General features: G+C 41.5%; 1 protein-coding gene across 1 annotated transcript in view; it reads left to right on the top strand.

Moving 5' to 3' along the window:
• Positions 1 to 17,809, top strand: part of polr1b (RNA polymerase I subunit B) — a 33,492-nt gene extending 15,683 nt beyond the window's left edge. The window contains exons 8-15 of the mRNA XM_072247094.1: positions 3,508 to 3,679; positions 6,915 to 7,196; positions 8,611 to 8,744; positions 11,012 to 11,182; positions 11,625 to 11,781; positions 13,322 to 13,518; positions 15,030 to 15,283; positions 16,564 to 17,809. Coding sequence (XP_072103195.1) covers positions 3,508 to 3,679; positions 6,915 to 7,196; positions 8,611 to 8,744; positions 11,012 to 11,182; positions 11,625 to 11,781; positions 13,322 to 13,518; positions 15,030 to 15,283; positions 16,564 to 17,446 — 2,250 coding nt within the window. The 3' untranslated portion in view covers positions 17,447 to 17,809. The remainder of the gene's footprint in view (positions 1 to 3,507; positions 3,680 to 6,914; positions 7,197 to 8,610; positions 8,745 to 11,011; positions 11,183 to 11,624; positions 11,782 to 13,321; positions 13,519 to 15,029; positions 15,284 to 16,563) is intronic.
• The last annotated feature ends 6,028 nt before the right edge of the window (positions 17,810 to 23,837 follow it).

Genomic DNA, 23,837 nt, shown 5'->3' on the forward strand with positions numbered 1-23,837 from the left:
TAATAAAAGAACCTACCAGTTCACCTCCACCACCACCCTCCTCTGTCTGGCCGAACTGGTCCTCACCCTCAACAATTTTTCCTTCAACTCCTCACACTTTCTCCAGAGTCGAGGAATAGCCATAGACACCTGCATTGGCCCCAGTTATGTCTGCCTCTTCATTAGCTTTGTAGAACAGTCCCTGTTCAAAACCCTCCCTGTAACGCTCCCAAACTTTTCCTGCACTACATTGATGACTGCATGGATGTTTCATGCACCCATGCTAAGCTCGTTAATTTCATCAACTTTGCTTCCACCTTCCACGCTGCTGTTAAATTCACTTGGTCCATTTCTGACACCTCTCTTCCCTTTCATGATCTCTCTATTTCCATCTCTGGAGACAAACTGCCTACTGACATATTTTATAAACCTACCGATTCCAATGGTTATTTTGACTAAATCTCTTCCCGCCCTGTCTCCTGTAAAAATGTCATTCTGTTTTCCCAGTTCCTTCATTTCTGTCGTATTTGTTCCCAGGATGTGGCTGTCTTTTCCAGTACACCAGAGATGTCCTCCTCCTTCAAAGAACGGGGTTTCCCTTCCTCCACCATTGATGCTGTCCTCACCTGCATCTCCTCCATTTCCCGAATATCTGCGCTCACCTTATCTTCCCGCTGCCTTAACAGAGCCTGTGAGCCTCTACATCCAACACATCATTCTCCACAACTCCTGCCGCCTATTTCCAAACATATATTTACCTCCCCCCACCTCAATTTCTGCAAGGATTCTCCCTCTGTGATTCCCTTGTCCACTTGTGCCTTCCCACTTATTCCCTCCTGCCACTTATTCCTGCTAGCAGCCTAAATGCTACACCCTCCCGTTCACCTCCTCCCTCACCTCCAGTCAGACCCCAAACAGTTCTTCCAGGTGAGACAACACTTCACCTGCAAACCTGCTGGGGTCATCTAGTGTGTCCAGTGCTCCCAGTGCCTCCTGTAAATTGGGGGACTGCTTCATCTAGCGCCTCCGCTCCATCTGCCAAAAGTGGAACTTTCCGGTAGCTAAACGTTTAAATTCCAATTCCCATTGGTCCATGGCCGCGTCTTATGCCACGATGAGGACAGCCACAGGGTGGAGGACCAACACCTTATATTCCGTTTGGGTGGCCTCCAACCTGATGGTATGAATATCGATTTCTCCTTCCGGTAAAACAAATTCCCTCCCCCTCCCTCCTCTTCTATTAACCACTCTGGCCTCTTCTCCGGCCTTTCTGGGTCCCCTCCTCCTTCCCTTTTTCCTAAGGTCCACTCTCCTCTGCTATCAGATTCCTTCCTCTCTTGCCCTTTACCTTTCCTACATACCTGGCTTCACCTATCACCTTCCAGCTATCCTCTCCCCCACCCCCAACCTTTTTATTCTGGTGTCTTCACCTTTCCTTTCCAGTCCTGAAGAAGGGTCTCGGCCCAGAGCTTCAATGGTTTATTCATTTAAGTAGATGCTGTTTGACCTGCTGAGTTCCTCCAGTATTTTGCGTGTGTTGCAGAATTTCTTGTGTTTATGATAACGTGCCTTTTTCAGTGTGGTCATACAGTATGAAGCGTTAGGTTGATTTGGTGATACTTACTTTTAAGTCAGCGGGTGATAATATAAACAAAGATGCACAATACCTATAGCAGGCCTCAACAGATCAGAATGTACTCACGTAGAGAGAAAACTTGAGCCAATATCCACAGAATTTGATATTGAGTCTAAAAGTCTGCAACTTTCCCGACTAGAAGGTGATGTACTGTTTTTCAAGCGAGTATTGGACTTCATTCTGGAGGAAGCTACCGAAAGACAGGTCAGAGTTGGATGGAGAATTGGTGAGAAGCAGCAAAAGCATCTAGTTGCCCCTGTGCAAAGAGGTCACCCAACTGCATTTGGCTCGTCCAGTGTAGAGGAGACCATGTTTTGAACACCAAATGCAGTACACATGTTGGAAGGGGTCCAAGTAAATCACTGCTTCATTTGGAAAGACCATTTGGATCTCTGGATGGGAAGAAGAGATGAGTCTTTTACAGTTATGTCAAATAGAGTGGGGAAGAGATGCAGGGGGACTGAAATGTATGAAATGTTGAAAGGCAAGAGGAGAGAGATGTGGGATCGTGCTGGGACTGGCAGAAATACAGAGCTGCTAGGATGGAAGGCAAGCACCAGTGAAATTATCCTTGTTCAGCAGTATTGTACTGTTTGTATGTATGAGTGGCAAGTTACTCTGTTTTAGTTGAGAGTGGAGCTGGGCTGGATAATCAGGTGAATTCACTGAATCATAATACTGGCTGTTTAAAGTGCTTTTGAGTAAGGTGGGGGATGTCCAACAGATAGAGCCTTTGTTACATGTCTCAGCCACGGTACTAGCCACTTCACTTGAATGACTTCCTCAATACTACACTGATCTCAAATTCTGGGTAAACTAATAAACAAAACCTAAAAGCTGGAACCTTTTTTGGTAACATGTTGACCAGTGATTTGACATTCCTTACTGTGTGCTCAGCATTTTGTGGAAGGTCACAGGCTGATATGTTTGAATATTGTCACATTTATCCTTTTGCTGACCTCCTTGACTTCTCTTGCCTTTAATGGGAGCATAGCATCAGTACTTTCCATGGGGGTTATATATACGGCACCAGGCAGTCAAGTTTGGAAAAAATCCACCAGAATTACTGTTTTAACTATTCAATTAAGCGTCCATATTATTTCACATGCTGCTTTATCTAAATCCTATCATTGAATAATTTATTTTTCCCTTTTTGTGACCCGGCATTGTTCACTCCTTCAGGAAGATGCTGCTGCTCTTAGCTCATTGTTACAGCTTCTCTGAGCTGCTCGCATGGCGGCACAAGGCAGATTTCAACTCTGTTGTGTGAGGTTCAACAGTCTCTGGTGCAGTTTGTATTTAACCTAATTTGGATATAGATGAATCTTTGCTGGCTTGCTGCTGGATTAGTTAGTGTAGTTCAGAGAAGAGTGACGGGCAAGTTGTGTACTGCAGAATTCCACTAAATTTTTGATTGTAGTTGTGTAAGCCATTTGAGCTCATGTTGATACCAGTATATCTTTCCTCCTCCCCCCCTCCTGCTCCCCTTGCCCTGCACCTTGTTCTGGGAAGAGATACAAAACCATAGGGACATATACTGCCAGGCTCAAGAGCAGCTTCTATCTTGCTGTTAAGGGACTCTTGAATGGATCTTGTATATGATAAAGATGACCCCCTTGACTCCCAATCGAACTCATTATCATTGCAGTTTATTATAGACTGCACTGTACTTTCTCTGTAATTGTAACACTAACCTCTGCATTCTGTTATTGTTTTCCTTTTGTGCAATCTTGATATACTTTTGTATTTAATGCATGCATTTCTAAATGACAATAAGTGAGGACTGAGTGTCCTCATAATCTAAATATAAAGTATGAAATCTGTCTGGGCAGCTTTTTACTGTATCTCGGTACATGTGATAATCATAAAAAAAATATGATTATTGCTTGCAGGAGAAGATGGAGTTCTGGTTACAATCCATAAAACTAGCGCTGGACAAAAAGAGCCAAAAAGGAGCCATCCAAATTAATTCTGAAAACCTGATGAAAGTGTTTAACTTGGTGGCAGATCTATCGCGCCCATTTGAGTACCTCTTGGCCACAGGAAACCTGCGCTCAAAATCAGGTGAATATTTTGCTGTAGGATGCCCAAGTGCTTAGTGCAGCTGGCGAATGAGCAGTTGCGATAAAGTCAATGGGAAAATTCTACCTGCATCTGAATGTAACTTAATAAAATATATTTTATAGTTTTAAACAAATTACATAATACTTAATCAGTTACTTGTACGAATTAGCAAAGCTTCTGTTGTTCTTGAACCAACGCAACAATTGTAGTGGGTGGAACTCTTAATCCTACACCCATTTGTTTGGATATGTTGATGATTCTGCATCGGCCTACTGATTAGTTCAGAATGGAAGCAAGGTACAGCATGTAAGCAAAATGTTTTTGGGTATTAATGGTATTATTCTGTAATCCAGCAAGTCTGCTAGTTTGGGACTATCAAAGTCCCAGGTGTATAGAGAAAAATCCTTGCAGCTTTGATGGGAATAACACACTGACTAAACTTGGATAAATTAAAACAGCACATGAAAACAGCAAAGTAGGATTATGATAAATCACCTTTGTGTTTATTGCATGGATATTTGGATAGCTGGTCACATGCTGAAGTTTGTTAATTATTAATATAATCTAAGGGCTGTGAACATGAAAATTGATTGAAGTCCGATTCCAAAAAAGTAATAATCCCTCTTGGGTGATAGGGGGTTTTGCCCAGAAAAGAAAATGCATTTTTATTTCCATTAAATGAATTTGCACTGGAGTAAGCCTAATTGCATTTTTTAATTCCTGATCACCCATTAATATTGGCAAATTATATTTTGGCATTTGGCCAAAACCTGCTCGTTGAGTGGCACAATGGTACAGGAGTTAGTGCTGTAGCAGTGCTACTCCTGTATTTCAGGATTAATCTGACTCCTGGTAGCCTCTCTGGAGTGACCCTGTGCATTTTCCTTGAGCAATCTGGTCTCCTTCCACGTCCCAGTGATGTGCAGGTGGATTAACTCACTGCTGTAAATTGCCTCTGCTATAAGTGGGTGTTAGGAGAAGATGTACGTGTTCATAGGAGAATAGGTTATAGGGAAATACAGGACTGTGGAAAGGTCTGAGGCACATATGTATGGCTAGTGTGCCTAAGACTCCTGCACAGTACTGTAGTAATTTTATGTATTGCTGTGTACTGCCGTCACAAAAAAAACCCAAAAGTTTCATGACATAGGTGAGTGCTGATAAACCTGATTCAGATATGGGTCTCTATTGTGGACTGAGAGTGGGCAGGGGGCAGTGACAGGAGAATTGTCATTGGGAAAAGGGGAAGGGTGAGGTGGAGCGAGTGGGCAGCACCAGAGAGATTCTGTAATGATCAATATTCCACTTATTTGGAATCAAATGACCTTGCCTGGGGTCTTGGGGCTGGGCGTGTTTCCACCCGCACCACACCATGCCCCTGGCACTCCTCCTCTGCCACTTGTCCCAGAGTGCTCCACCCTTGCCATTCCCAACATCCTTTGCTCCCAGCAGATTTATAAACTTGCCCTCCACTCCAAGTTGACAAATACACTGGGAATCAGAGCGCCAGCATCGATTTGATGATAGAATGGCCAACTTTTACAAGAGAAGGGAAATGTGAGAAAAGAAAATATTTTTCATATAAGCAATTCTTGATAGTAGTCTCATTTACAGCAGAAAGATATAGTGGTGAATATATTCATCTGCAGGATACACCTTGTATATCACCTAAGGAAATGCCATTTTTCGTAGTTAAGAGCTCCAGCATGTACGGCTGATGGAAATTTACAAGGAGGCTCAGTTTTTGCCCTGTTGCTTGTAGAACAGAAACTCTGAAAAAGCAATTGTTTTCTTTATTTCCAATCATTCAAAACTATCTAACTGCGAAGATATTTATTTAAAAGTTACTGAAAAGCACCCTAGAGCAGGGGGCCCCAACCTTTTGGCACTGCAGACCGGCCGATCCCGGGGGGTGTGGGGGGGGGGTTACCAATGGACAAAAGTAGCAGTCAAATACGTTGTGTTTACCTCGAGAAAGACTACAATGACCATAAACCCTTGCGTGGGCATCAGTGCGTATGCGTGAGTTGCTCATGCGTGTACGTGCCTACTTTTTTCTACAAATCGTTTTTAGCAATTCTGCTCGCGGGAGCTGGGGGGGGGGGGGGTGGTGTTAATCACGACCGGAATATAGGTGATAAGTGGCTAATACACTCAATTTCATTTCTAAAGGGGTTTATCTAACCAATTTAATATTAAACACATAGCGCATATTTTCCTCGCATGAATATAGTGATAAATCAATTATCAGGGGAGCTTGAAGAAAGTGTTGAACGAACTTCCAGTAGAAGTGGTAGAGGCAGGTTCGATATTATCATTTAAAGAAAAATTGGATAGGTATATGGGCAGGAAAGGAATGGAGGGTTATGGGCTGAGTGCAGGTCGGTGGGACTAGGTGAGAGTAGCGTTCGGCACGGACTAGAAGGGTACAGATGGCCTGTTTCCGTGCTGTAATTGTTATATGGTTATATAAGTCAACAGCATCATAACATTTAAAGTAGCATTTGGTTACTAAACACACAGCACATATTTTCCCCGTATGAACATATAAAATCATTGCAACACACCAATTATCTCTGAATCAGTGGGAGTTCTGGGCTTGTTTCCCTGCAACAAGACGGTGCCATCGAGGGGTGATGGGAGACAGCGATACTCGAAGGGGGTTCCTTATGTCCAGTCTATTCCACAATTTAGTTTTCGTTGCATTCCTTGCAGAGATATGTTGGAAATGAAAGCAACATTTTCAGTGCTTTCGTGGCTATTTCAGGATATTTAGCCTTGACTTTGATCCAAAATGCCGGCAGAGGTGTTATGTCAAACATACTTTTCAGCCTGCCGTCATTTGCAAGCTCGTGGAGTTGATCTCCTTCTGGCGCGGACATGGATGACGCGCGGGTCCTGACCTCGCGTGCCTTCAAGCTCAACAGTGGGCGTGAACAGGGAATGAGGAAAGGTGCAGCTGACTCATGTCGGCAAATCGTATCGTTTCCTCGCGGCCTGGTAGCGCATGCTTTGCGGCCCGGCACCAGTCTGCAGCCCGGTGGTTGGGGACCGCTGCCCTAGAGCACTCTTTGTTTAAAAACTACATTTGTAGAACATCCAAATAAATAAATATTATACAAACTGTACCTGACTAAATCTATCACAAAATAGGGCAGTTCCTATTTCTTGCAATAATCCTAACCCTGGCAATTACCATATTTATTTTAATCTTATTTTTCATTTCTGATCCAAGGTTTGGGAATGCTGCAAGATTCGGGTCTGTGTATTGTGGCGGACAAGTTGAATTTCATCCGTTATCTTTCCCATTTCCGCTGTGTACACAGAGGGGCAGCCTTCGCTAAGATGAGAACCACCTCTGTGCGCAAGTTGCTCCCAGAGTCTTGGGGCTTCCTTTGTCCTGTGCACACTCCAGATGGAGAACCCTGTGGGTTGATGAATCACCTGACGGCAATTTGTGAGATTGTGACCCAGACATCAAGTACAGTCTCTCTGCCAGCTCTACTTTGTGCACTTGGTAAGTGATAGGGGGTTTGTACCTTTATTGAGTTCCTTCTAACTAGAAATGACTACAGTATAAATTCCTTTCAGAATTCATGTTGATGCATAACTATTGCAACTGTGCATACTAAAGTATGCACCTAAGCCATTAAACTGAATGGAAGTACCTGCTACTTGTACACAGGGTGTTTTTGGTTCTTCTTGTAAAAAAACATTTGTGGGCACAATTATAGTGACAAATATAAAGAACAAAAATTTGAAAGTTACGAAAGAATCAAAAAACAGGAGACCAATGATTGTTTTTCAGACCTGATGGGTGCAAACAGTGGCATATACAACACACAAGATGTTCTTTGGCCCATGAGATCTGTACCCTCAATTATGCCAATTTAAACAAATCCCATCTGCTGCATGTGCTTCATAATCCCTCTATTCCCTGCCTATTTATGTGCCTGTCTTAATGTTCCTCATATTTTGCTGTCCTATCTGCTTTTACCACCTCCCCTGATTGTGTTTTCCAGGCACCTGCAACATCTTGTTTTGTGTTTTATTAAAAGAAATTTCCTTGTAAGCCTCCTTTGAATTATCTCCTCTCACTTGAAAGCTGTGCCCTCTGGTCTTTGATGTTTCCATCCTGGGAAAAAGTCTGACTATGTACACCTTTCATAATTTTATATGTTTCTGTCAGGTTGCCCCTTTGCCTCTGACACTCCAGAGAAATCAATCCAAGTTTGTCCACCCTCTTCTCATAGATGGTACTCTACAAGCCACAGAACATCCATTTTGTTTTCTGCACCAAAGCCTCCACCTGCTTCCTTCAGTGAGCGGACCAGGACTGCACATTATACTGAAAGTCTGGCATAGCCATATTTAGCTGCATAAAAGCGGACATATAGAGATTGCTGTCTCCCATGAGCCAGTGTTCAGATCACATCTCTGCTAAAGTGGGTGAAAGCCAGAGCCCTTGGGAAAAGTCATGGAGAGTGTGCGGATGCCACATGAGCAGTGTCAGAGGTGAGGATTGAACCTGTTAGACAGCCAATGTGCAACCAGAGGAAAAAATATCACGTCTCATTCTGGAAATTGCACTTCAGTACTGTTAAAACCTCAAGAGTGGGTGCAGGTTTACTAGAAAGGTTCTGGGGGTGGTTCTTGTTTGAATTTAATCACATTTAAGGTAGTTCGTTTGTTTACACAGGGTGTCCATAAGTTCGTAAACCGGGGAGGGCTTGTATGATTGAAGGAGCGGCAGTATCGTACAATCATTGAAAATACTGCTGTTGCGGTGGCTGTGGAGGCATGAGAGATACTGGAATTTGGTGGAGAGTTCCCGCTGAGATTCCCCCACCAGTTTGTTCTTTGCTCTGCTGCAGATTGTGCTTGCAAATCAGGGCTCTGCTATGAACAGTTCTGCTCTGTGTGTTCTGCAGGTGTTACCCCAGTCGATGGAAAACCCAGCCAGCCATACTCTGAGTGCTACCCAGTTCTGCTAGACGGCGCTGTAGTGGGTTGGGTAGAGAAAGAGAAAGGACCAAGTATTGCTGATGCGCTGCGCAACTTTAAAGTAGGTATTGCTTTTATTTTTTCTTTGAACTATTTTATGTGGTGGCTACTGGGGGGAATGGTTTACTGGAATACAGTGGTCTTTCTTGCTGTCTGCACCCCATCTACCAGAGACTTGCACTTTCTCCTTTCCTCAGCTGCCAATCAATCTGGTTGCCGATAAAGGGAGTTTAGGAAATTGGAACATCTTGGTCAGGAGATTTGTCCTTGAGCAGACAAACACTCTGTCTGTGGCACAGAATTGAGAATCCTCTCTGTATTTTGTTGTCTGTTACTAGTAGTACTTCACCCTTGTCATACATACATGGTAATGAAAATATGCCCTTTGTAACTGGAGAACCACTTTTCTTTCTGTAGCTGATGGGTTTACTGGAGGTTGTGTTCAGTATTTTTGGAAGTGTGTGATAAATGCAAGAGGATATCAACAAAAAAAAAATTGAAAATTTTTGCCTTAAATGGAGGGATATTAAAGAAGGAAGCAATATTTCTTTCCCATCCTTATGGAGAGCCATCTATAGCAATCAGGCACCAATGCTTGGGATTTCCCATTAAAAACAGTTTTGCTTCTTTATTTAAGGAGGCATTTTTTGCACTGGAGGCTGTTCTGAGAAGGGTCATTTGGTTGATTTCCTGGGATGAGGGTGATATCTGACAACGAATGACTGAACAGATTAGGTATCCTACACACTGAAAAATGAGAGGTGATCTTAATGAAATGAAGGTGGTTCCAAGGATGCTTAACACAGTAAGTGCAGCTCATGGAATCCAGAGCTAGGGAGCGTGGTTTCGGAATAGGAGATCTCCTAATTTAAATGAGATATATATATAGGATACAGAAAGTGTGCACGTGCTAGGGTGACTAAGACTTTTATACAGTACTGTATTTTTCAACAAGGAGCTGCGAGCGAGTTTGTAGACCTGGTGGCAGCAAAAGATGTCGGGTAATGGCGAGGGTGAAGTGCCACAAAAATAGTGTGGGACAGGAGTGCCAGGGCAGGGGTGCGGGTTGCCGCTGGTACAGACGCACCCAGCCCTGAGACACCAGATAAGGTTATTTGTTTTCAAACAGTTGGTTTATTGATCATTACAGAATGTCTGGTGTTTCCTGCTCCCTGCCCTCTCCCTTCCCTTCCCAACCATGATTCCCCTCTCCCTGGCCCCTTTCCACTCTCAGTCCACCATAGAGACCCATATCAGAATCCGGTTTATCATCACTCACATATGTCATGGAATTTATTTTGTTTTTTGCAGCAGGAGTACAGTGTAATACATAAAATTACTACAGTACTGTGCAAAAGTCTTAGGCACCCTAGCTGTATACATGTGCCGAAGACTTTTGCACAGTGCTGTAATTCCTGAGCAGCCAATGGAGATAGCTTAAATTCTTTAATGTAATTACTGTAATTAAGGATAAAAGTTTGCTTTATTTGTCACATGTACATTGAAATGTGTTGTTTTGTGTCAGATCAATGAGGATTGTGCTGATATGGGTCTCTATTGTGGACTGAGTGGGAAAGGAGCAGGGAGAGGGGAATCATGGTTGGGAAAAGGAGAAGGGAGAAGAGAGGGAGTGAGAAGCAGCAAACACTGAATGAATTAGGTGGTGATTCATTTCCCATATGTGTTGCCATGGTCATTCTGGCACCAAAGTAGCAGGCCCACAACTCATTAACCCTAACCGTAAGTCTTTGGAGTGTGGGCAGAAACTGGAGCACCCAGAGGAAACACACACAGTCACAGAGAATATGCCTTGCAGACAACGGTGAGAATTGACCTCTTGTCGGCAATCACTAGCATTACACTAACCAGTACATTACCGTGCTGCCCCAACCTCTGTTACTGTGCCACGCTTACAAGAATCAATAATTCTTTTCTCCTCGTTTTCCTGGTTTTGATGTTGCTAATGGCTTATTGAGTTAAAATTCCATGCAATACCTTTCTGAGAGCAGTCTTATTGATGTGTGAACTTAGACGGTGACAGGAAGCCAATGACCCAAAGATTGCAGGGGTCTAACAGCCGTGTGCCATGTCGTGGTTAATGATCAGAGACGAGTACCATCTTGTACTTCCCTCCCACAAAGCTGCCACTCTGCTCGGCTCCGCTTACTCAACACAGGGACAGGTCAAGACCATTTCCAGTCCGTTAGCGAGGAAACTCTGCATTGATTTGTTTATAACAATCATGATAAATAATAGAAAAGATCAGAATTAATGAATCACAGTGTAAAGATCTTTATGGCAATTACACTAAGTTTGTTTTGCTGATAGGTTCTACAAATGAAAAAAGTCCCTTCATGGATTGAAATTGTTCTTATTCCGATGATGGGAAAGCCCGGCATTTACCCCGGACTGTACCTCTTCACCACTATGTGCCGGATGATGAGACCCGTTAGAAACTTGGCCTTGGGAAAAGAAGAGCTTATTGGAACACTTGAACAGGTAATAACCTCCCAGCAATTTCCACATAAAGATTGAACAAATCTAGTTGATTGTTTACTAAGTGGTTAAACTGATTCAGATGGAGATGATCCTCAGGCTTAACTTATCTTCAGTATATTAACCCAACTCTTTTCTGTCCCAGCACCTAAATTAACCCAGTCAGAGGCCAGTTTGGCTGAAGGGCCCGATTCTGTGCTGTATGGCTGGCTCTATAAGTAAAAATGAAAAGATAACAAACAAAGATTAAATAATCCTCTGGAGGTTTAGGTAGATTGAACCACCTAGTATTGTTGTTGCCTCAAAGAAAATGAGCAAATGTGTCTAAAAATCAACTCAGTAGTTGTTGTAACAGTAATGTTTATCCTTCTTAAGTATTGAATAATTTGCTATAATATTGGAACAAGATAGTGCTAAACACTTACAATATCTTGTCATCCTGCAGCTGTACATGAACATTGCCATTACAGAGGCAGATATCTTGCCTGGAATAACGAGCCATCAGGAGCTTTTTCCACACAGCATGCTGAGTGTTGTGGCCAGTTTCATCCCCTACTCTGATCATAACCAAAGTCCTAGGAACATGTACCAATGTCAGATGGGTGAGTAAACTGGGAGCAATTGTGTCATAAACTGTTGTACTGCCTTAACCTGAAATGAAAAGATTGTCAGGAGTTTGGAGAGGTTCTCAGGAGCAGGGAAATCTGTGGGTATAGTTAAACAAATCTATGAATTTAGGGAGGATGCAGAAGAGATTTACAAAAATGATACCAGGAGTGAGGAACTTTTTGTGGATTGATGGACCAGAAGTGATCTTTGGAGAAGAGGAGGGTGAGAAGGGGTGTGATGAGGGTATTTAGAATAATAAAAGGTATAGATGGAGTCAATCTCCTCCAATGATACAAAGATCAAGTCAGAGAGAACAGAATAAATGTATCTGGCAAAAGAGTTAAAGTTAAGGTTTATAAATGTTTTTGTGCAATGAGTGCCTCGAACTGTGTACACACTGCAGGGGAGTAAGATACTGAAGGCAGATTCAATACTGGCATTACACACAAAATAGAATACAAAAGCAAGGATGTAGTTTTGAGATTTTATAAAGCACTGGTGAGGCCTCACTTAGAGTATTGTGAGCAGTTTTGCACCCTTTATCTAGGAAAGGATGTGCTGAAACTGGAGAAGGTTCAAAGGAGGTTCACAAAAATGATTCCAGGATTGAATAGTATGTCATATGAAGAACATTTGATGGCTCTGGGCCTGTATTTGCTGGAATTCAGAAGAATGAGGGTGACCTCATTGAAACCTATTGAATGGTAAAAGGCCTTGATAGAGTGTATGTGGAGAGGATGTTTCCTACGGTGGGAGAGTTTAACACCAGAGGACACAACCTCAGAATAGAGGGGCATCCTTTTAGAATAGAGATGAAGAATTTCTTTAGTCAGAGAGTGTTGAATCTGTGGAATTCTTTGCCATAGGCAGCTGTGGAGACCAGGCCTTTATGTATATTTAAGGCAGAGCTTAATAGATTCTTGATTGTTCAGGGCATGAAGGGATATGGGGAGATGGCAGGAGATTGGGGCTGAGAGGAAAATTGGATCAGCCATGATGAATTGGCAGAGCAGAATCGATGGGTCAGACGGCCTAACTCTGCTCCTATATCTTATGGTCTTGTGCTCTAAAATACTGGATGATCTCAGTAGGCTAGGCAGCATCTATGAAAATGAGTAAACAGTCATTGTTTTGGGCTGAAACCTTGGTCATTTTCTGCATGTTGCTTGGATTTTCAGCATCTACAGACTTTCTCATCTTCCAGAGTGACATGTATTTGGGAGCCAGATAACTACTCCAAAGGGAAGAAATTGCAGGGCTGGGGATAAGGATATAGGAAGCAAACTAGCTGAATTGCCTCTGTATTGGGCTAGTGTGGATTTAGAAGGGCCGAATGGCCTCCGTCCGAGTTGCAACCATGGTGATACTATGTGTTATCTCAGTTGAAGATGTTGTCTGCAAAATATTATTGATCATAACTTCACTAATACAACCAAAATACATACTTGAATTCTGTATTTTCTGTGTATTGATGAGTGGATTTTCAATTTCCCATCGTATTCCAACAATGGATTTATTTCTCCTTTCTCTTAGGAAAGCAAACGATGGGCTTTCCCTTGTACACTTTCTCAGATAGATCTGACAGCAAACTATATCGTCTTCAGACTCCACAGAGCCCCCTGGTGCGACCACATATGTATGACTTCTTTAATATGGATAACTATCCCATAGGAACAAATGCTGTTGTAGCTGTCATCTCATACACTGGATATGATATGGAAGATGCCATGGTATGTATTTACTTACTTTCCTGAATTCAAACCTCTGAACTCTTAATCCACGTCGTGACAATTTGTTTTAATGTTTGAAACCAGTGATTATTTACTTATCATGAAAGGAGCCTTGTCTTTTCAATGTTGACAGATCTTAAGCCTGCAACTAATTTTATTGCACGTCCCTGGAGAGTGTTTAGTAAAGAAAACTGAACTTCCTCTATTTTTAAGAAGTCAAAAGTTGAGTTTATTGTTTTGTACAAAGTATATGAATGCATGGTTGCAGTGAAGAGCTTACAGCAGTGTCACAGGCAGATTGCATCACAAGCAAAACAAATTATACATAAATTATACACAATTTTTACAAGAACAGTAACACATTTAGAACAAAAAAAACCCCTCCAAGGTCGACTTTAGTACATAGTGACTTTAGTCATAGTGTTGCGAAAGTGTAGTTATTAAGGAGTTGCTGGTTGGTTTGAGAACTGAATGGTTGAAGGGAGAAATCTGTTCTTGAACCTGATGATGTGGCACTTCAGGTTTCAGTGCCGCTGGTCCAATGGTAGCTATGAGAAGATGGTGGGGATCTCTGGCGATGGATGCTGCCTCTTGTTGACACTACTGTCGGTGGAGAGGGATATACCTATGATGGATTGGGCCGAGTGCACTACTCTCCAGCTGCTTGTGTTCGGATGTATCTGTAGAAATCTGTTCAGAGTGTTCAGTGATGAGCCAGACCTCCTTAACCGCCCAAGAAAGTGCAGGCGCTGGCTTGCTCTTTTTGTGGTTGCATCTACAGTAGTCTTAGGCATGTACGTGTATATAGCTAGAGTGCCTGAAGACTTTTGCACAGTGCTATACTTGTCAATGTGGAGCGGAGAGCGAGTTTGTAAATCTGGCAGGAACAAAGGATGTTGGGACTGGCAAGGGTGGAGTGCTGCAGGAGGGGTGTGGGACAGGGGGCAGAGAAGGTGTGCCAGAGGCGGGAGGTGGTGCAGATGTAGACACACCCGGGCCTGAGATACCAGGCAAGGTCATTTGATCCCAAACATTTGGTTTATTGATCATTACAGAATGTCTCTCTAGTGCATCCCACTCCCTCCCCTCTTTCTTCCTCTTTTCCCCACCATGATTTGTTTTTTGTTGCAGCAGCAGTACAGTGCCATACATGAAATTACTACAGCACTGTGCAAAAGCTTTAGGCACCCTAGCTATGTATATCTGCCTACGACTTTTGCATTGTGCTATACGTGCTAGTCCTATAGCACATCATTCAATATGTTCACATCAGGAATTTAAATCTGCTGTCTCTCTCTACCACTGATCACCCAATGTAGACTGCTGCACATTTGCCCTCCTCTCCCTTTCCTGTAGTCCACAACCAGCTCTTTAGTTTTGCTGATGTTGAGAGAGAGGTTAACCTACATCAAACCGTATGTTTCCATTAGCTGGAATTTGGTTTAAGGATATGGTTGTGTTAAGTTATGTGTATGGTTCTAATGTCATGTGTATTTTGTTTTATTTGAAAGATTGTCAACAAGGCATCATGGGAACGAGGATTTGCCCAGGGAAGTGTTTATAAAACCGAAATGATTGACCTTGATCAACAAGTTAAGCAAAGTAATGGAAACTTTGTGTTTGGTGTGGCGTCCGGTGAAAAGCGAATAACACACAAACTTGATGATGATGGATTGCCATCCATCGGAGCTGTACTGGAGTATGGCGAGCCATTTTATGGCTATGTGAATATCAACACTGGGGAAAGTTTTGTGATTTACTACAAGTGAGTTTTAATGCAATAACTAACTCCTATTTTCAGTCCAAATACCCAGAGTATTGAGTTCACTTTTGTTGTTTTTTCATCCAAAGGCTGAACTTGTTCTTGTTCTCTCTAAATCTTACATACTGGATAGGAAGGTTAGATGGCTGTTAGTTTTGCCTTCTGGACTACTCTATGACAAGTATGACATGTACAGTACTGTGCAAGCTAGGGTGCCTAAGACTTCTGCACAGTACTGTATTGGAGCAGAGAGCAAGTTTGTAAATCTGGCGGGAAAGGATGTTGGGAATGGCAAGGGTTTTCCAACCATGATTCCCCTCTCCCTGTCCCCTTCCCACTCTCAGTCCACAAAAGAGACTCATATCAGAATCAGGTTAATCATCACTCACATGTCATGAAATTTGTTATTTTTGCAGCAGCAGTACGATGCAATATATAAAATTACTGCAGTACTGTCCCTAAGACTTTCGTACAGTACTGTGTGGTGTTTATACAAAATACTGAATGAATTGTGTGGTGACTCATTCCCCGTTTGTGGGAAGATAGCCAGTTGATGTGAGACCTGTCAGTAGTGCTCTTTAAAGAGGTAGCATGCAGCATAATTAAAGGGGAATGTCGGTGGATACGTCCAGATTATCAGAAACCATTCAATAATGTGTCACATCAAAGGTTATTGCACTCAAAGGTAAGCGCTGTTGTCAATGGGCTTTGCGCCAACAGGTTGTGCCATTAATACGGATAGGTGACTGGCTAACTAAGAGAAACCAGAGATGGAAAATAATGGATCATTTTCAGATTGGCAAGCTGTAACTAGTTGATGCTGCTAATGTCAAATTTGTGGCTCAAATATTTACGTTCTATTTTAATAATTTCCATGAGAGGAGTAAGGGTATAGACAAATATGCCAATGATACAAAGATATACAAGTATGCATGCAAACTACGAGGATGATATAAGAACTTTTGTAAGGATGTAGATACATTAAGCAGTTTCAGTCAAAGGTGATGTGGGGAAAATAGTTTAGAATTGGAAATGAATTGCATAATACAGTGCCAGATATAAATTCATTCCTGGAGGCTTTTAAATGGGGATTGTTGGGTACTTAAATACAGAAAGAAAAGGGATTTTGGGAAAATGATATGAAAGTGCGATTATTTGTGATAGAGACTGTTACCTTTGTAAGATTCCAAGTTATTAACCTGATCATGGATGGCATATGGTAATTTGGAGATTTAGAGTTAGTGAATTGCAATTAATCTAAATTTTTCTGTTACTTTATCTAGGAGCAAAGAAAGTGCTGTTGTGGATAACATAAAAGCCTGCAGCAATGATAGTGGAACTGCACTGTTCAAGCGTGTCTGCATCACCTTGAGGATCCCTCGCAACCCTACGATTGGAGATAAGTTCGCCAGTCGGCATGGACAAAAGGGCATTTTGAGCCGACTATGGCCAGCAGAGGACATGCCGTTCACGGAGAGTGGAATGATGCCGGATATTCTGTTCAATCCCCACGGATTCCCTTCCCGTATGACCATAGGGATGCTGATTGAAAGCATGGCAGGTAAGTCTGCTGCCATGCATGGCCTTTGCCACGACGCTACACCGTTCACGTTCTCTGAGGAGAACTCTGCTCTGGAATACTTTGGGAAGATGCTGCACGCTGCTGGTTACAATTACTATGGGACAGAGAGGCTCTACAGTGGCATTAGCGGGGTGGAGCTGGAGGCAGACATCTTTATTGGGGTGGTTTATTATCAGCGTCTGCGTCATATGGTCTCTGACAAATTCCAAGTTCGGACTACTGGGGCAAGGGATAAGGTAACTAACCAGCCTCTGGGAGGAAGAAATATCCAAGGAGGCATTCGTTTCGGAGAGATGGAACGCGATGCCCTTCTGGCTCATGGCACATCCTTCTTGCTGCAAGACCGCCTCTTTAATTGCTCTGACCGTTCTGTGGCTCGCGTGTGCGTCAAGTGCGGCAGCCTGCTGTCACCGGTGCTGGAGAAACCACCGCCGTCGTGGTCTGCAACCCGCCACAGGAAGTACCAGTGCACCGTGTGTCAGCAGTCGGACACCATTGAGATTGTCTCCGTGCCCTACGTTTTCCGATACTTTGTAGCTGAACTGGCTGCAATGAACATTAACGTCCGACTCAACGTACGATGATCTGGCAGATTCATCTCAGTAGAGTTTTTGTAATTGGATTTGTTCAGCTGTTAAGGAAGGGGGAAATATGGGGTAACTTGTAAAATGCAGATAAGCTAGGCAATTTATAATTAGGTCTTGTGAACTCTTGATGGCAATACGTGCATTTTATTTAAGGATTATGTTGCTTTCTGCAGACTACAAGTAAACATATTGACAATTTTGTTGTCCAAGGAACCTTTTTTAAAAAAAATAAGTGAATTATGTAACATGACAACAATACCGTCCTGACACTTTTCACAACATAATTCTGTGCATTAAAAAAGGATTTGTTTTATAGATTATGATTTTAGTACAGAGTTGTTACAGTGTGAACAATTTTCTGCAGTAAATTAATGTATTTTTCAAGAAATTTGCTTCAATTTTTATTTCTAAGTACAGGTTGAGTACCCCTTATCTGAAATTCAAAATATCTGAAACTGTCCAAAATCTAAAACTACTTAAGCCCTGACATCATAAATGGAAAATTACACAGTGTGCTGGAAAGATTCACGCAGCCAGTTCTGAGAAGTGACTCCACATATGTGATGAACAAAAGTTAATAGAAACATTAAAAAAGCACTGCATTAAGCGAAAAATGAAGTTCTCAATCGTATATTGATTGAGTGGATTCGTCAGCGTCTGAGTGAGCATATGCTGCTTAACACTATGCTGACCATGAAACAAGCAAAGATCTATCACAACGACTGAAAATTTAAGGTAATTGTGAATATTCAGCAGGCTGTTTGCAAATAGTTAAGAAAAGGCATGGCATTAAATTTTTAAAGATTTAAAATTTTAAAAATAAAATGCTTGCTGATCTGAAGCAGTGGAGGAAATCTTTGAGTTTGAGAAGATCATTACTGTTGAAAATTTAACACCAGAACAAGTCTACATAAAAAAAAGGAAAATATAAGTGCAGTGTACTGTAACCTTTTAATCAAAATATGACATCACAGGTGGAGACTGAAAGCCTGCCATTGTTTGTTGTTCAACAGCTGATTCAGGTATTCTGATGCTGCTGTGCTGATTTTGTTACCCTGCACACATTATATTTTCATTACATTAAAGGTATGTAAGACCTGTTACTGTTAAGTACATATGTGTGATGTAGGTCAAATACTGCACATAAACAGAATTGGAAATTATGGCAATCCCAAGCTATCGCATTATATATTCCAAAATTCAAAAAAATCTGAAATACTTCCAGCCCCAAGCATTTTGGATAAGGGATACTTCTCCTGTACTTACTTCTTATCAAAGTCTTCCTTCATGTTCACATGAGGTTGCACCTCTGCCTATTCCCAGATCTTGGCCCTTCTGCTTTCAAAGAGTTCTTTTATCATAAGCAGTGTGTTTTCTGATTCAGAAAGGCAAGCTGCTAGAGGAACTCAAATGGCATCTGTAGAGCCATACGTAGGTATAAATGACATTTTGGGTTGAGATCCTGCACCCTGATTGTTTTCTCATTAATCTGACAACCATTGCAAAGAAAGTGACATCTAAAGCTTTTTTAATTTGACCTTGTGACATGGCCGATAATTCAAGGAATCCATCACTGCTGGGATTGCTCTGTCCATCCATTTGAAATGTTAATCTGTTTCTTTAGTTCGGCATTTTACTGATCCCACTTTCCCTCTGAGCATTTAATTTCCCATCAGTGCTAGGGACACCAATAAACTGGTCAATCATCCCATACTGATTTGATATTTGCTGATGTGTTAGTAAAAAGATTTCATTTGCTATAAAATTCTATTAGGTATTTTCTTCGAATTCTATAGAGGTCCTTAATTACAAGTCTCAGTCTTCTAAGAGCTGCATGAGGTTTCCACAAGACGTTCTCAGATTTGAAGTGCATTCTAATAGTAGAGGCTTTGTTCAGTTTAATCTTTCTTTGCAGCTGCCTTGTTTGTTTATTGGTTACGTGTATCAAGGCACAGTGATAAACTTGTATTCTGTTCATACAGATCAATTAATGACAAAAGTATATTGAGGTGATACAGGATAAAACAATAACAGAATGCAGAATAAAGTGTTACAGTTACAGAGAAAGTGCAGACAGGCAATAAGAGCCGTGCGTCTGGTTCGCCAGACTGAACTACAGATTGAAGAATTGAATCTCACCGTAAAAGGTGTGAAAGCCTTTTCAAGGGTCTGCTATGTAAGGATGGTGGCAGCTTCTCATAAATTTATAGAATGCTACCACTGTGACTGAGAAAAATGCTGATTAGCAGTGAAGCCACGAGAGTGTAATGATACTGTCTTATTACACAAGAGATTCACAATAAGGTAGGTGAACTAATAACAAACGAGTTTGAATAGTATCATATTACTGTTATTACAGAGATGCAGAGGGGGTGACAAAGGCTGGGAAATGAACATCCAAGAGTTTTCTGAGTTTTGTAAGCTAGGCAAAAAAAAAAATGGGTGAAGAGTTGGGGTGGAGATGTTATTAAAGTTGAGGTGAATATTGGTGTGGAAAATCAATATGGAATGTCTGAGTGGAGCTAAGGAATATGGAGAGGCATAGAATTCTGTCGCGGGTTGATTATATGCCCCTAACCAAAATTGATTAAATAGTGGATGGAATTAATAATTGGACACTCATGTAAGGAAGGTACAAGAACAGAAGAACGCAGAAGTAGGCTGACTGGCCCCTCAATCGTAGCCTGCCATTCAGTACGACCACAGCGAATATGCTACAGGTCACAACACTTCTGTGTCAGGTCCTTGTTGTCCTCAGTTCCCTGATCTTTAGATACCCCCAATGATGTCACCTGCACAAAATTATCAGAGATTCACCACCTGCTGTGAGGAAAGTCCTATGCTGCTCAGCTTTAAATATCTGCCCTTTAACCTAGTCACTATATCAACTCTTTGGAGATTCTCCCACCAGTGGTAACATTGCAAGATCTGAACTTACATGTTTCGGTAAGATCACACCTCATTTTTCTGAACTCCAAAGCATATTGTTCTAATTTTTTTTGGCTATTGCTGATAGGGAAGACCCTTCCTAGGAATAACTTAGTGAATCTCTTCTGGTCTGCCTCCAATATCAGTACATCTTACTTTAAATAATGTACCCAAAAATCTGCCTATGCAATTGTAATAATATTTCCCTATTTCTAAACTCTAATTCTCTTTCAGTGAAGACAGAGATTCATTTGCCTTCCTAACCATTTGCTGAATCCGACATTGCAACATACTCTCCCAATTAATTTTGTGCCATTGACAAACCCTTAATACTTCATGCACCATTTACTACTGTATTCATTAGTAATATTACATATAAACTGGGCAAACTGAATTAGCAGTAGTACAGGGGCAGGTTCCTGGATTGTGTATGTGTTTTTTAAGAAGAACTATAATCTTCAACTGCTTTGGCCTGGTGAGGATCCCTGGCAATGCTGTTGCAATTCTCTGTGATGGTACGTTGCAGCTGGCTCACTAAGTTACAACAGAATACCATACAGTTTATTTTTTTTTTATTAAGATACAGTGTGGAATAGGCCCTTTGAGCTGTGCCACCAAGTAACCCCTGATTTAACCCTAGCATAATCACTGGACAGCTTGTAATGACCAATGAACCAACCAACCAGTACATCTTTGGACTGTGGGAGGAAACCGCAACACCTTGAGAAAACCCACACAGTCACAGGGAAAATGTACAAACTTCTTTTAGACAGCAGCAGGAATTAAAACCCGATTGCTGGCACCGTAAAGTATTGTGCCAGCCACTATTAACCATGTTAGTCTAGCATCAGAATGACTTATTGGCTAGATAAAGTGAAGAATGGCAGTTCTATTTCTCGAGCACCAGAGTAAACCTCAGAACTTTCGGAGTCTGGCAGTTTAAAATTTTTGTGCTTCTTATAATAAAATTAAGTTAAAATTTTTGTTAAGCAACTGTGCTGTGATGTATGAGTCCAACATTGTAACCATATTATTCCTATAGTACAGAGGAATATAGTTTCAAAATAGCTATTTAATGATAGCTATTAGAAGTTTTAAAACTTATAATGTTCAATATTTGGAACAGTTGAAGCAAAAATTAAGAACTAAGATCATTTTGAATGCTATAGTGTAATGAGGTCCATTCTAATTAATTTAGTTGATGAATTAAAATAGCATTTTCTGTAACATCCTGAATTATCTGGTGTAAATATCACATTTGGCTGATCAGATGTTTAGATTGGTTGAATTTTATCTGTGACTGATTTTTGAGATAGTGTAGTTCACATGTGGGATGGGGTGCTCTGACCTTCAGGTTTATTTATAAAAGTTGGTGGTGTGAACTGCTCTTATATACAGGAGCCATACGTGCAAATTTAATTGTGCTTCAGAAACCATGACGTATTATGCGGTATCTGATTTTAATCAGTTTATTTATAATGCCATGTTACCGTGCATCACACTGAAAACTGCTCTGATCGAAAGCTTTGGGCCACCGACTTATCTGTCATTATCTTATTGTATGCTTTGATTTCATCAACAGCTACGTGCTCTTCTGTACCTTGGTGCATTCTTACCTTTCAGTCAACCTTTGAATGTTTGAAATTCACTTTTCTGTAGGACAGCCCTATAAGTGATTAGGCAACCTGAATGCAGTAGATTAATTTTACGAGCATGGGGGAAATCCATAAAATTCTGGAGCCTTTAGACTGTGGCAATGTTACTAAGGTCAACTTTTTTTTTACTGCTCCCCTCTTTTGAGAAGAGACTGAACATGACTGATTTCTACAGATGCTGTTTAGATCATAGAACAGTATGGCATCGGAACAGGCCCTATGGCTCACGATGTGGTGCTGATCTAATTAAGCTAATGAAACCTAATTAAATTAATCCCTTCTAACCTAACTAAACTCTGCCTTCTGCCTGCACTCAGTCCATATCCTTCCATTTTCTGCATGTTCGTATGCCTAAGATCTCTTTAACTGCTTCCATTGTCCTTCCCTCCACTACCACCCATGGCAGTGCATTTCAGGTGTTGACTATTCTCTGTGGTAAAAAAAATTCTGCCCCACACTTCTCCTTTGAACTTGCCTCCTCTTAACTTAAATGCATGACTTCCAGTATTTTCCTCACTGGAGAAAAGATACCGTTGTCTACTTCATCTCTGCCTCTCAAAATTAGTATGTTGAGGTGTGTTGTACCTTCTGGGAAAATAATGCTTAGTCTTGGGAAACCAGTGTGAACGTGCTCGATAATTGTCGGGCATCTTACTGAAAGTTTATCAGAAATAATCAGGATTCAGTTCAAATTAAAGGTGGCAGATGTTAACAACTGCAATGTTTTGAAAAACTAAGATGATCATCTATCAGATAAAAGGTCATTGGCCCGAGACATTAACTGTTTCACTCCTGCAGTTACTGCTAAGTATCTACAGATTTTATGTTTTCAGCCTTTGTCACATTTGAGACCAGTGAGCTTTTGAGTACATCAGCATTCTACTATTAGAGTCTTAGAACAGTATAGCACAAAAGTAGGCCCTTCAGCCCATCTGCTCTGTGCCAAACTACTATTCTGCCTACTCCTATTGACCTGCACCTGGACCATAAATCTCCCATACCCGTCACATTCTTTTAACTTTAAACAATTACTTTTAACCATTCTTGCATTGGTTCTGCAAGGTAGGAATCTCTGGATTACTCCCAGTACCATGTGCTGGTCAGGGATAGGATGATAGTTTAGATGAATCAGTGGTTTCAGATTTCTGGATCATTGGGGAAATTATGACCTGTATAAAAAGGACGGATGACACCTGAACCTGAGGGAAGCAATATTCTTGCGGTCGGGTTTGCTAGAGCTTTAAATTGGTAGGGTGTTGGAATCTGGAGTCATAGGGCTGAGGATGGGGCAGTTGGTATACAAGTGGATACTGTGTGTGGTAATACTGTGAGGAAGGATAGGGCAAAATTGCAGTCGGTGGGATAAATTGAAGTGTAACATTGGGGGCAAAACTGAAAAAGGTGATGAATACAGGGCAGAATGTGTTATATTTAAATGCACACTGAATAAGGTAGATGATCTTGTAGCGCAGTTAGAGATTGGCAAGTATGACTGGGCATCACTGAGTTGGCTGAAACAGGATCATAGTTGGGGAGCTTAACATCTAAGGATACACCTTGTATGGAAAGTTCAGGCAGGTAGGCAGAGAGGGTGAGTTGGCTGTTGGTAAAAATTGAAATCAAATCTTTAGAATAAGATAACATAGGATTGGAAAATGTAGAATCCTTGTGGACAGAGTAAAGAAACTGCAAGAATAAAAAGACCCTGATGGGAGTTATATACAGGCCTCTGAATAGTAGCTAGGACGTGAGGTACAAATTTCAGCAGGAGATAGAAAAGGCATGTTAGGGCAATGTTACGATAG

Source organism: Mobula birostris, chromosome 2 (assembly GCF_030028105.1).
Source record: "Mobula birostris isolate sMobBir1 chromosome 2, sMobBir1.hap1, whole genome shotgun sequence".
Taxonomy (NCBI): Eukaryota; Metazoa; Chordata; class Chondrichthyes; order Myliobatiformes; family Myliobatidae; genus Mobula; species Mobula birostris.